This window comes from Crocuta crocuta, unplaced genomic scaffold, assembly GCF_008692635.1.
Source record: "Crocuta crocuta isolate KB4526 unplaced genomic scaffold, BGI_CrCroc_1.0 scaffold56, whole genome shotgun sequence".
NCBI lineage: Eukaryota > Metazoa > Chordata > Mammalia > Carnivora > Hyaenidae > Crocuta > Crocuta crocuta.
This window is the reverse complement of record NW_027531334.1, coordinates 9326480-9339548: the sequence shown is the minus strand read 5'-3', so window position 1 is coordinate 9339548 and position 13069 is coordinate 9326480. Positions and strand designations below refer to the sequence as shown.

Below are 13069 nucleotides of genomic sequence, written 5' to 3'. Positions count from 1 at the left end.
TCAGAGTTAATACCCATTCTTCTCAAGCTATTCCAAAAAACAGAAATGGAAGGAAAGCTTCCAGACTCATTCTATGAAGCCAGCATCACTTTGATTCCCAAGCCAGACAGAGACCCGGCAAAAAAAAGAGATATCCTTGATGATGAATACAGATTCAAAAACCCTCAACAAGATACTCGCAAATCGAATTCAACAGCACATAAAAAGAATTATCCACCATGATCAAGTGGAATTCATTCCTGGGTTACAGGGCTAGTTCAATATTAGTAATTCAATGTGATATATCACAACAAAAGAAAAGATAAAAACCATATGATCCTGTTGACAGATGCAGAAAAAGCATTTGACAAAATACAGCATCCCTTCTTAATAAAGACCCCCGAGAAAGTCGGGATAGAAGGAACTTACTTGGCTACATCATGAAAGCCATCTATGAGAAGCCCTCATCTAACATCATCCTCAACGGGGAAAAACTGAGAGCTTTCCCCCTGAAATCAGGGACATGACAAGNAGAGATCTCTATGATGAAAACTATAGAAAACTTATGAAGGAAATTGAAGAAAACACAAAGAAATGGAAAAACATTCCATGCTCATGGATCCGAAGAATAAATATTGTTAAAGTGTCATTACTACCCAAAGCAATCTACACACTGAATGCAATCCCAATCAAAATTGCAACAGCATTCTTCTCAAAGCTATAAAAACTTATCCTAAAATTTGTATGGAACCACAAAAGACCCCAGAAAGCCAAAGTAATATTGAAGAAGAAAACCAAACGGGATGCATCACAATCACAGACTTTAGCCTCTGCTACAAAGCTGTAAGCATCAAGACAGTATGGTATTGGCACAAAACAGACACAGAGACCAATGGAATAGAGTAGAGAACTCAGAATTGGACCCACAAATGTATGGCCAACTAATCTTTGACAAAGCAAGAAAGAGTATCCAATAGAAAAAAGAAAGCCTCTTTAACAGATGGTACTGGGAGAAATGGACAGCAACATGCAGAATGAAACTAGATCACTTTCTCACACCATACACAAAAATAAACTCAAAATAGATAAAGGACTTGAATGTGAGACAGGAAACCATCAAAACCCTAGAGGAGAAAGCAAGAAACAACCTCCTTGACCTCAAAAGCAGTAATTTCTTACTTGACACATCCCCAAAGGCAAGGGAATCAAGAGCAAAAATGAACTATTGCGATTCATCAAGATAAAAAGCATGGCAATGGAAACAATCAACAAAACTAACAGGCAACCAATGGAATGGGAAAAGATAGTTGCAAATGACATATCAGATAAAGGGATAGTATCCAAAATCTATAAGGAACTCACCAAACTCCACACCTGGAAAACAAATAATCCAGTGAAGAAATGGGCAGAAGACAGGAACAGACACTTCTCCAAAGAGGACATCCAGATGGCCAACAGACACATGAAACAATGCTCCACATCACTCATCATTAGGGAAATACAAATCAAAACTACTCTGAGATACCACCTCACACTGGTCAGAGTGGCTAAAATGAACAAATCAGGAGACTCTAGGTGTNCTGGGTGTTATATGGAAACCAACTTGACAACAAACTATTTAAGAAAAAAAAATTTCATACCTATATGTTTCATACCTACAGCCTAAGAAATTATAACCTCAATTTAAAAGAGTATAACCTTCCATACAAAATTCACATCCAGTGTTCTAGGGCTTAGAGGGGCAGGTTTACAAGGGACACAGGAGTGCTGATGCACAGGGGCACATGTTCCCCAATGTTCATAGCAGCACTCTCAACAACAGCCAAATCATGGAAAAGAGCCTAAATGTTCATCAGCTGACAAATGGATCATGAAGATGTGGTTTATCTATACAGTGGAATACTATATGGCAATGAGAAAGAACGAAATCTGGCCATGTGTAGCAATGTGGATGGAATTTGAGGGTGTTATGCTAAGTGTACTAAGCCAGGCAGAGAAAGACAGATACCATATGTTTTTATTCATATGCGGAACAGGAGAAACTTAACAAAGGACTATAGAGGACGGGACGGGGGAAAAANAAGGGGCAGGTTTATATTAGTGCTGAAACTATATAACATATTATGTAAAATAACCCTGAAATAAGAGGTCTTCAATGAACTGGCTAAGATAGTTCTTGTAAATATCTCCACAATTCATTCAAGAAATAAATTATAATATGTTGCTGAGATATAACTAGTCAATTCATGTCAGAGCCTGTTCCAACACTCTCCTCAAGACAAATATGATCATGTATGAATCAAAAGTAATAAAGGCTGAAAGAAAAAAAGGAATTATGAAAAAGAAAAAAAAAACCCCAGCAGGTCACTCCAATCAGATTCCAGGTTGTGGAAATAAACATTTGAGGATGATAAGCGTTCCCTTTTCAGAGAACATTACCAAAAATGCTTTTATAAGTATTTTTTCTTCCATGTACATGTCTGGATTACAGTGAAACTCTTAGAGATCTTCATATTTAGAACAGATGAGAGACTCAACTCACCAAGGTGAGTCACTGGCAGAGTCATGGCAACCCCCCACCACTCTTCCCCTGTCTTCTGAATACCAAACTAGACATCGGACTCTTCCTATCCTGGCTACCCTAGAATATCACTGAGGTTAAATATTAGTATACAAAGTTTTCATTATCACTTAACCTTGACACATGAGCAGGTGTGCATGCATATGCATATGTACACACAAAGTTGAATGTGTGTCATACTTCATACTTCTCTTGAATGTATGGTTAACTCACTAACTGTAAACCATTATTTTGAAGGAACTGATTACTGTCCTAATAAAGCTCAATAGAGAGGAATTACTTTAATATTAGTCTTCAAGAGAGGCAAAGCCTCCTTCAGCTAAAGGAATATGGCAAGCATCTGCTCTCAGAGTCAAAAGTATCATGGAGGCAAACACCAGAAACTATTATATTACAATTCTGCCAAGGGCTTACCAAGAATTCTAAACTCTGCTGCTGCCTCTTTGGTTTCCTGTACACTTAAATTCTTTCCTGGATATAAATGATAGTGGTGATATCTTTTAAGTTAGAGCTCAATACATGCGACAGTCTTTCAGTTTTATGGATCAAGAGCTTGCTTTGTAAGAGTGACTGGAAGTAGTGTTTTTATGTATGAGAGAAGTTCATTTTACCTGGATGCATGAGGTGTCTGTCCTTGGCAATGACTGATTTATGATATGCTATGATTATTCAACTGTTTTCCAGATTAGATAGAACTAGACAGCTTAAAAAACAAAACAAAACAATAGTGCTGATTCTTCACCAACAACTTGTGAACAGGAAAAAGTTCTGGCAGATGAAATAAGGAAAGGTGAAATAAATCTTTGGCAAAGTGTCTAGTCTCTTTACATTAAAATACTTACTTAGAACCTTCTTCCTGACTTAAGTTCAAGTTTTAATGAGCTTCTGATTATTTATAACTTGGAGATAATTAAAAACCAGGGAAGGCAAAAAAAAAAAAAAAAAAAACCCCAAAAAACAAAAAAACCATTGCCCAACCTTTCATACTACCTCTTATCTGAAGTGTTTGAGCAGACTAGTTAGCTTCTGCTTTGCTTATTTCTCACCTTGGCTCCTTCTAAAGGCAAATCATGGCGTCTGTGCTTCCGCATAAGCACGGGGTCAGAGCCCACTCTACTGTGTCTTCCATTCACATTTGAACTTGCTGTGATTCCAGGCTTTGGAGAGCCATCCCCTAAGAGTCGACATCCCACCGACTGGTTAGTCCCAAACACATCCCGAGGGCACCAGGCTTCAAGAGGCATTGGCTGGTCTCTAGAAGGCACACTTTCCGCATGATGGAAGTGACGACTCAGTCTATTGTCAGGTGGGATTGGGGGAGGTCTCTCAGGCGGAGGCGGAGGAGGATCTCGTAAGGGAGGAGGAGGTGCGGGGAGTGGTTTATCTTGTTTTCTCACCATGCAAGGAGAAGACTGAAGAGATGCAATAGAAGAATAAATAAATTAGAAGTCGTACAATGAACTGAAACACGATTTCCAGACTCGTCTATTATTGCCTTTGTTTTCTAAGCCATAATGGAGTTTTATTAGATTCCTGTGTCATCTTTTAATGTTTCTTTTTATCATCAATTAATGAGATTTTTAAAAATTAATGAAAATCTTATGTAAATATATCCCATTAGAACTTTTTTTTGTAGAAAATGAGTACATAAACTTGAATGTTAATGACTATAAACACTATACAGGAAAAAGTAGCAGGATATTAAAATTGTATGAGGATTTTGACTGGTTGACAGTAAAATAATATTTATTCATTAATTTATTTGCACCTTTACACAATTTAGGGGACATTAAAAAAATCAAAGTTGTTCTTGTTTAACTTTTTGAAAGAGCAACTTGATTTCTAACATCTCTGAAAGACTGAAAGTATCGGTTTTGCCACTGTAAGAAAACACTGTTTTTGTGTTTGCCACTGCACATAAAGCAACTGCTAAGGGGAAAATTTGCTCTGATCTTGTCTTTTACCAGTTATTATGGGAATAGAGGAAAATCACAAATATCAGAGCAGCATTACTTATGGAATTTGCATTTTTATGGATCCTTAAAATAGGAAAAAATCAGTCTAATTCTTTTACGGAAATATGAATATATATGTACTTGAAATGAATCTATGTGCCTTTTATGGCTTTATTTTTATTTACATGGTTCATCTGATGAATGATGTTATGTTTTTATGGCTAGAAAAGATTACAGAAAAAGGGAATGTGCTTACATAATTCTATGTTTACAAAATTCTGACTAAATACCATCCTAAAAAGTCTTAATCTGATCTTAAAACCTAAAAATCTTAATCTGATCTTAACTGTAACCAAGATCAAATACTACTAAAATATTGTGCTTCTGACTCATTTTAGACTCTGAAGCATATTACCAAATGGAATTAAGTTTTTGAATCTTATATTTGATAAAGCAAAATATGTTCTAATCAAATTTGGAGATAAAAATCCCACAAAACTAAAATAAACTGTGGGCTTAGATTTACATAACATATTTAGAATTATATCTTTCATATTAAAGAGTAATATAATTACTTTGCAAATACTGTAATTCTTTGTAAGTAACTCCTTCAGGCATTAAAAAGTACTATACATATAATTTCCTCTTCTGAGTCACCTTGAAACATGGGTGATAATTTATCACATCTTTAAGCCCTTCTGCAAATACACTCTCGTCACATTTTTCTTGTCATGACACTATGAAAATGAGTATAAAATACCATTTGATAAGAGCATGCAATTTATTTTAATACATATAATGACTTTTAAAATCCATTTTATAGAATAACTATATTTATTCTTCTGCGCATTTTTACAAATCAGGGAGGTATTAGGGACATACGCTCTGAATAACTGTGCAACTTTTTATAGTAATAGAGGAAAAAGAGGATAGTGGGCTCACCACAAACAAAATGAGGGACCCATCAAAGTCCTTCATCAACAATTGAGAGCACGAGAAATACAAGTGATGGAATTCAAAGGAACCTGAGTAATCGGTAATTGTCACTTAAATCTTCTGTGTTTCTAATAAAATGAGTTTACCTTTGGTGAACCAGTGGGGCTGCCGCAGGGGGACCGAACTATGCCTTTCTGAATTAGGTCCAGGCGAGGAGGCACGGGTGGCAGGCTTAGATGCGGGATCTGCAGAGGATCTGCGTGGGGCTTTCTTCTCTGTGCGAGGGGAGACGATCCTGGTGATGTGACTGGTGAATTCTGCCTGTCAGTGCACTAGAATAGAGAAGGACAAAGACGATGTGATTTGATGCATAAAGTGTATGCCTTTCAGTTCTTAATGAAGACCTTTGGTTTTGAGAAGGTGTCTGCCATTGAATATCTGTTAAAATAAACTCCGTTTACTCTGATTAATAGATGGAAAGAGCTCACATTGTCCCTCAAGGGCAATATTATGTAAAGAATAAATGGATAAGTTTCTCCTACATACTACAGAAAGGGTCTAGGAAAAAAGAAGAGCAAAAGCATAGTTTAAAACCAATCAAATGCAAACATCTCCCACAGACACCCATCCACAGTTTATGAAGAAACCAGAAATACACAATGCAGTGATGCACGTTGCTCTTGGTTTCTGTACTAGGGAATTTTCTTAAATCTTTGATTTAAAGTATATTCTAGAATTTAGAAGTCANTCTCTCTCTCTCTCTCTCCTAGAAATAAATAAAAATATTAAAAAAAAAAAGAAGTCATTTTGTTCCATGTAAAATATGTATCCAGTGCATAGTCTACTTTCCTACAAACCAATTAAATAAAGCAGGGTTTCAAAAATAAAAATGCATATTTAAAATAAAATATTTTTTATTTTATTTATTATTATATTTTTATTTTTATTTTAAAATAAAAACAGCCCAATTGTTTTCTCCCATAGGACTTCACATGGAAAAGAAAGCCTCAAGTTTTCCTTTGCTATGACAGGTTTCCTACTTTGTCTGGTGGATAAAATGGCATCAAAAAGCCAGGAGCAAGTACGTTGATTTGTACATATGTACATATTTTGGGATTTTTCTTTTAATGTGACATAACCTGATTACAATTTGGTATAAAAATCAAATTAATCAAACCGCTTTACCAAGGGAAACAATACTGTTATGAAATATCAGGCAGTTTCCTTTTCAAGGCTAAGCTATTAGCTTTTTGGATTCTAGGCTCGATTTTTATACCTCCTATGCTTTGATAATCATCTGTTTCCTAATGTTATTATTTTTAGAGTTTTAAGCTGTTGTTAACCCATTTTCCCTCTAACATCACTCATTTTTATAAGAGCAGTTAATGTCAATACTTGATGTTTTAATTCGAGCAGCAACAGTAAGAAGGATTCAGCCATTCTGCCTTTATCGGACAGGAGATGATAGATTTTTGTTCATATCCACACTTAAGTACATTGTGTAAGGCTTTTGCTAATTAACTAAAATTGGGGTTTGTATGGTGTTTTTCTCATGATTATACTAAAGTTATGGGGATTTTAAAGGAAGACCACGAAGGTTAACAAAGGTTTTAACAGCATCATATCAAGGGTCCATACTATCAATATGAGTTCTCACTGTTGATGCTGACCTTGATTACCTGGCTACGGTACTGTCTGTCAAGTTTTCTTCGCTGTAAGGTTACTCCCTTTTTCTCTCCCTGTCCATGCTGTACTCTCTGCAAGGAAGTCAATGTGCACAGACTACACTTAAGGGAGTGGGAAGTTACAGTTCCCATTGTAAATACTTTTTTTAAAAAAAAAATTTAATGTTTATTTATTTTTGAGAGAGAGACAGAGTGTGAGCAGGGGAGGGGCAGAGAGAGAGAGGGAGACACAGAATCCAAAGCAGGCTCCAGGCTCCGAGCTGTCAGCACAGAGCCCGATGTGGGGCTCAAACTCATGAATCGCGAAATCATGACCTGAGCCGAAGTCGGACATGACTGACTGAGCCACCCAGCTGCCCCTGTAAAGACTTTTTAAAGATAAATTTGAGTGTCTACACAAAACCTTCTAGACCATACCTCAGATATGCCTGCATATTGTCATGACATTGCTAAACTGCTAATTCTTTGCCTCTTTCTCTCAAGGGTGCCAAGTAACTAAAAAAAGGTCAATACATTTACCCATAATTTTACCTGACAATTTTAAGAACATTTTCTTCTTTTTAGCAATTTCATGATTCCTTTTTATATCTCTTACCTGTGATGAACAATAACAAAAAAATGTGAATTCTCACTAAAATTAGAAGAGAAAAGTAGGAACTCTGTAGTCACAATAAACTGATTTTAATGCAGCCAGTGATTCTTACAACCTAAAAATCCTATGCAAAATGCCATGGAAGTCTCACATGGTCAGGAATTTGAAGCTTCTGCATTGAAAATGATCCAAAAATGATCATATACAGAATAGAAAGAATTCCTGATGTAAAGTATGTGCATCACAACATCAAAGTATTGTGGATCAGGAAATGTCACAGGACCTCTAATTCTCCACAATTCCCACCAGGATAAATTATATTCTCCGAGAATTAGCAAAACCGTTACCTGATAAAAACGCTTTGTTGCTTTGGTTATTATCCTTTGCAAAAAAGACTCAAGAAGCAAAACTATCAACAGTTCCTATGCCAAACTACACAAACAGACACATGCACACACACACGGGGTGGGGCGGGGAGAATATGAATGCAAGCACTTTATCCCTTTAGTTGTTTGCAGGTGCCCACATAGCAGACTGCTTATGAATAAAACCTCTGCTCCTCTGAGCACTTTTCTTCCACAACTATCTTCCTGCTTCCCTCAATACTTGAAAAAGAGAATTCTGATATAGCCAATGACCTACCATCGCTATTAGACATTGACTTCTGATTTAATTACTAAATTTAAGCAGTTACCAAATTCCTAATAGGTTAAAGAAAGGGATCAATTTGATGTGAAATGAGTGAACTGTTAGATACTGAAAGGGTATACTAAATATCCTCAGGACAGACATCTATACCAAGTGCAGCAATAACATTGAACCTTAGATATCTCCAGATAAGCACATCCTCAACAGCTTTGTGAATGTAACTGGAAGCACACCTTGCTTAAGTGCAATTCATACTGCACTCTCAAGGTGATTATACACTGTCTTCCTGAAAAACGAATTCATTCTGATGCATTATAATATCTGTATGTTGGCTTAGTTAGAAGAATGTTATGGAAGATATATTTGTATGTGAAGACACAAAACAGATTTCATAATTCTGATTATGTGGACTAAATCCATCATAACTTATTTTCCTGAGTTCCCCTGAATTATATTAAAATCCCCATGTAAGAGAAGATAATTTAATAATGCCCTTTAGATAATAATACATTCTTCTTTACTGAACATTGTGCTATCTCTATGAACAAATCTGTACTTAAGAGTGCTGAAACTTTTCTTTGATTTTTATTGCTGGTAAAATTCCATGCTATCTATGAACATTTGTAAACATTCTTAGTAGACATTTTTAGTAGATGGTTACATAAATGGCCCCTTTTAATTTATTTGAATAACTATCATTTTTTCTTTTCTTCCTGTTTGACAGTCTGAGGAGAAAAGATACCTAACACAATGTTTCACACCTCAGTCTATATAATTAAATTCTTAGATGAGACATTAAAAATTCATGACATCAAAATTTATCAACGCAATGTAAAGAGTAGAAAGTGGGTTCTTTTTTTTCCATCTGACTAATAAAGAGAAGCACACAGATTGATTTAATGTAGATCTAAAATTACTTCTCTTTTAACTACACCTCTATCTCTATATAATATTTGAATATTTAATGGTCTTTTAAAGGACTTTGATTCTACAGTATCAGAATGTCTCCCTATAAAGGTAGGAACAACAAATGCCTCTAGAGTTGAGCTGTGACAAAGGTATATGGCCAGTCATGTTTAGTCTACGGATCACTATTATTTTCCAAATAGAGTCTACAACGGGACATTTCCCTCAGCTCTCTTCCTGCTGTCTTCTACAGATCTAATCCCCAACCCACTTCTGATGTGTGACAAAGGGAGTTATTGAGGAAAACAGCAACAGCATACAATAAACCTGGGGCTTATTCTCTGGATCAGGTTTAAATTCTAAGTCTGTGAACTATGCGAACTTAACCACCTACTCATAATCACTACCATCTCCATTCTGTATAGAAATGCAGATTTAATACGTGTACCTAAAACCTCTAGTAGAAGAGTAGGAAAACATTTATTTAATCCTGAATAATAACAGTTAAGTATTTTGTTGCTAGGGATATACTTGACTGGAATATGTGAATTTCAGATAGGGCTGTCTCTCAAACTAAAGTTCTAAGGCTAACTGATTATAAGAAGCAATAACCATACAATAAAAAATATATATATTTAAACACATAATCTGCCTTCATACACATATATTTTCTATATATAATATGTAAATTTCAGCTAGAACTTTAAAATGCCGTACAGTCTTGCACAATTCATCCACTTGTTAATATCGTTACCTGTAGATTAAAAAATAAGGTTAATCTATTTTGTGGAGACTTTATGGGCTAATAAAATTAAATGAAATAAGAAATAAAAGCTGCTGCTAAACACTCAATTTTTATTTGGATGATACAGTTAGGAGTATTGATTCTTTTGATAAAGGAGTGATAGAATGCAATCTATTATACCAAACAGATGAACATAAGGGAAGTGAAGCAAAAATATAAAAAGAGGGAGGGAACAAAACATAAGAGATTAACAAATTTTTTTTAATGTTTATTTATTTTTGAGAGAGAGAGAGAGAGGGTGAGCAGGGGAGGAGCAGAGACAGAGGGAGACACAGAATCTGAAGCAGGCTCCAGGCTCCAAGCTGTCAGCACAGAGCCTGATGAGAGGCTCGAACTCACAAACTGTGAGATCATGACCTGAGTGGAAATCAGATGCTTAACCAACTGAGCCACCCAGGCACCCCAATAGGTTTTAATTTTTAAGGGAAGAATCACTGAATGTTTAAAAAAAAATTTTTTTTATGTTTATTTTTGAGAGAGAGAGAGAGAGGGTGAGCAGGGGAGGGGCAGAGACAGAGGGAGACACAGAATCTGAAGCAGGCTCCAGGCTCTGAGCTGTCAGCACAGAGCCTGATGCAGGGCTCAATTCCACAAACCATGAGATAATGACCTGAGCCAAAGTCGGATACTTAACTGACTGAGCCACCCAGGCGCCTCTGGGTGAACATAAGATAAAAGGCTTATAATTAAACTAGGTAAAAGTTTATGAGTATGCATAAGCCCTTTTGCTGCCCAGATAGTAAAATCAACTTGTTTTTTCTACCAGTTATGTGTGATGGTTACCACTGCACAAACCTCAAAAGCATAAAATATTTTTAGTTTTGAATTTTTTGTTTACTTTGATAGTTGGCATTTTAGTGGCACATGTTATGTTTCAATGTGAACTAATTTAATAATTAGAAAAAACTGCAAAATTTTTGCAATGTGTATTTCTTCTTTGGGTTACAGTCTTTGCATGTTCTTTGTGTCATTATCTATTATATTCTTTTACATACCCTCTTTGACTGGAATGAGCTCTATATATTAGGAAAGTGAACCTTTCTATATGTTACAATTGTTGTAAATACATTTTTCCCAATTTATTTTCTAATTATTTTATGTTAGAGACTCTACCTCTGTTCTTCTGGTTTTAATCTCCTAACATATAAACAAAATCTAGTTAGTATAATAAGGTGGCATGCTAATCAAAAGATTCTTTAAAGGCTCATGTCCATTCTGCCACTGCCTTCCATGGAGTCCTTTCTTTGTCACTCCTTCGTTTTTATCTGGCTACTGTATTATGTTGGGATAAAGAAATGGAAAGCTATGGAAAAATTAACTCGTAGAGTGCGGGAAGTAGGATATGGACATGAAATTAACTGTACAGACTTGATGCACCATATAAAACAACCATTTACATAAATGCAATTGCAAGAGTAGGGACGATGGAATCATACTTTCACATTACAGAACAGCTGATTCATAGAATTTCATTCCTTTATCTTGAATTTGGGTAATTCTCACCTTTTTCTATTACACTTGCTTTTAGAACTTTAGAATAAATTCTCTCCTTTCATTTCAGCTCTTTTCAAAATACAAAAGCTGAATACCTTAATTCCTTCCTGTATTATCATCATAGCAGCATATTCGTTTAACTAACAATTTCTCCTCAATTCTTTAATACTGGTAGGTGATGAGTAAGTCTTTAACAAATTGGAATCCTGGTGCTCTAGAAATGTAAAGACCACATCTGATTCTTTTATGACTACATACTTACCAATTTCTCCTAGCCTTTTGCTTCCTGAAATGAATAAATGCTATTCTTTATTTTTCTGATAAAATTTACAGAATTCTTTAGCACTTAGAATAGGATGCTAATGACCACCGTAATGAATAGGGAAATCCGAATTTGCAATTTTAACAGAAAATCCTGAGAGAAAAGGCCTGAGAAGTAAAGTAGTCAAAAGCCCATTTCAGCACGCTCAGCAATTACCAATAATAATCGGGGACTGATTCTATTTTAGTCACTCTTCATTTTATCCACACCTTTTAAAGAGCGATTTTATAAAACCTTTAATCAGACCCATTATTATGGAAATGGCAAACATTTGGTAAGAAACTTCAAACCCAGCCAGGCTATTATTAAAAACAGGACAAGAGAAACCTCTCCAATTACTAATAAGATGAGCGTACTGACAATCCCAGAGATAATCAAAGTCAATTTTATAATATTTCTAACAAGATTTTTACTTAATGAATTTTCATATCTGAACAAGGTAGATACACGTATTATACGGAAGATGAGAAGGACTCTTAGAAGGTCAACATTTTTCTCTAAATGCATGAAAATTAATGAAGGACACTGATAAGACTTTTATCATTAAAATATTATATCTTAAGGATATTTTCCTTGCTGCTAACTATCTTTTTGGTTCTTTTCTCATATTAATTTGTGAACATACAATCTAAAGTCTTTTAAATAATAGCCTATGCAGAATATTATTCAGAAGGTATCCATTACAAAAACACTTATCACACCCACATACAGTCCACAGTCACACTTCTGGGAGCTTTAATCTGTAGGAATTTAGGGAGAAACTGAGAATAAAAAAGAAAAGTCCTCCCAATTTGATCTACATATTCAATGTAATTCCAATCAAAATTTCAGCAAGTCATTTTGTTCATATCGAACTATTCTAAAGTTTAAACTGAGACAAAAGACCACAAATAAACCCATATGACATTGAAGAAGAACAAAGTTGGAGTGCCTTCAACATTTACTATAAAGCTACAGTAATCAAGATGTGGAACTGTCAAAAGAATAGCCAAATACTTCAGTGGACCATAATCAGGAGCCTAGAAACAGACCCACATAAAAACAGTTCACTAATTTGTGACAAAAGAACAAAGGTACTACAATTGAGCAAAGACGGTCTTTTCAACACATGGTGCTGAATCAAATGGACACCCACGTGCAAGTTAATAAACAAAAAAAAACGCTAG

General features: G+C 35.4%; 1 protein-coding gene across 1 annotated transcript in view; it reads right to left on the bottom strand.

Moving 5' to 3' along the window:
- Positions 1 to 13069, bottom strand: part of CBLB (Cbl proto-oncogene B) — a 221686-nt gene that overhangs the window by 56924 nt on the left and 151693 nt on the right. Inside the window, exons 12-13 of the mRNA XM_077771790.1 lie at positions 5598 to 5783; positions 3607 to 3972 (exon numbers count right to left, since the gene is read on the bottom strand). Of these exons, the coding sequence (XP_077627916.1) occupies positions 3607 to 3972; positions 5598 to 5783 (552 nt within the window). The remainder of the gene's footprint in view (positions 1 to 3606; positions 3973 to 5597; positions 5784 to 13069) is intronic.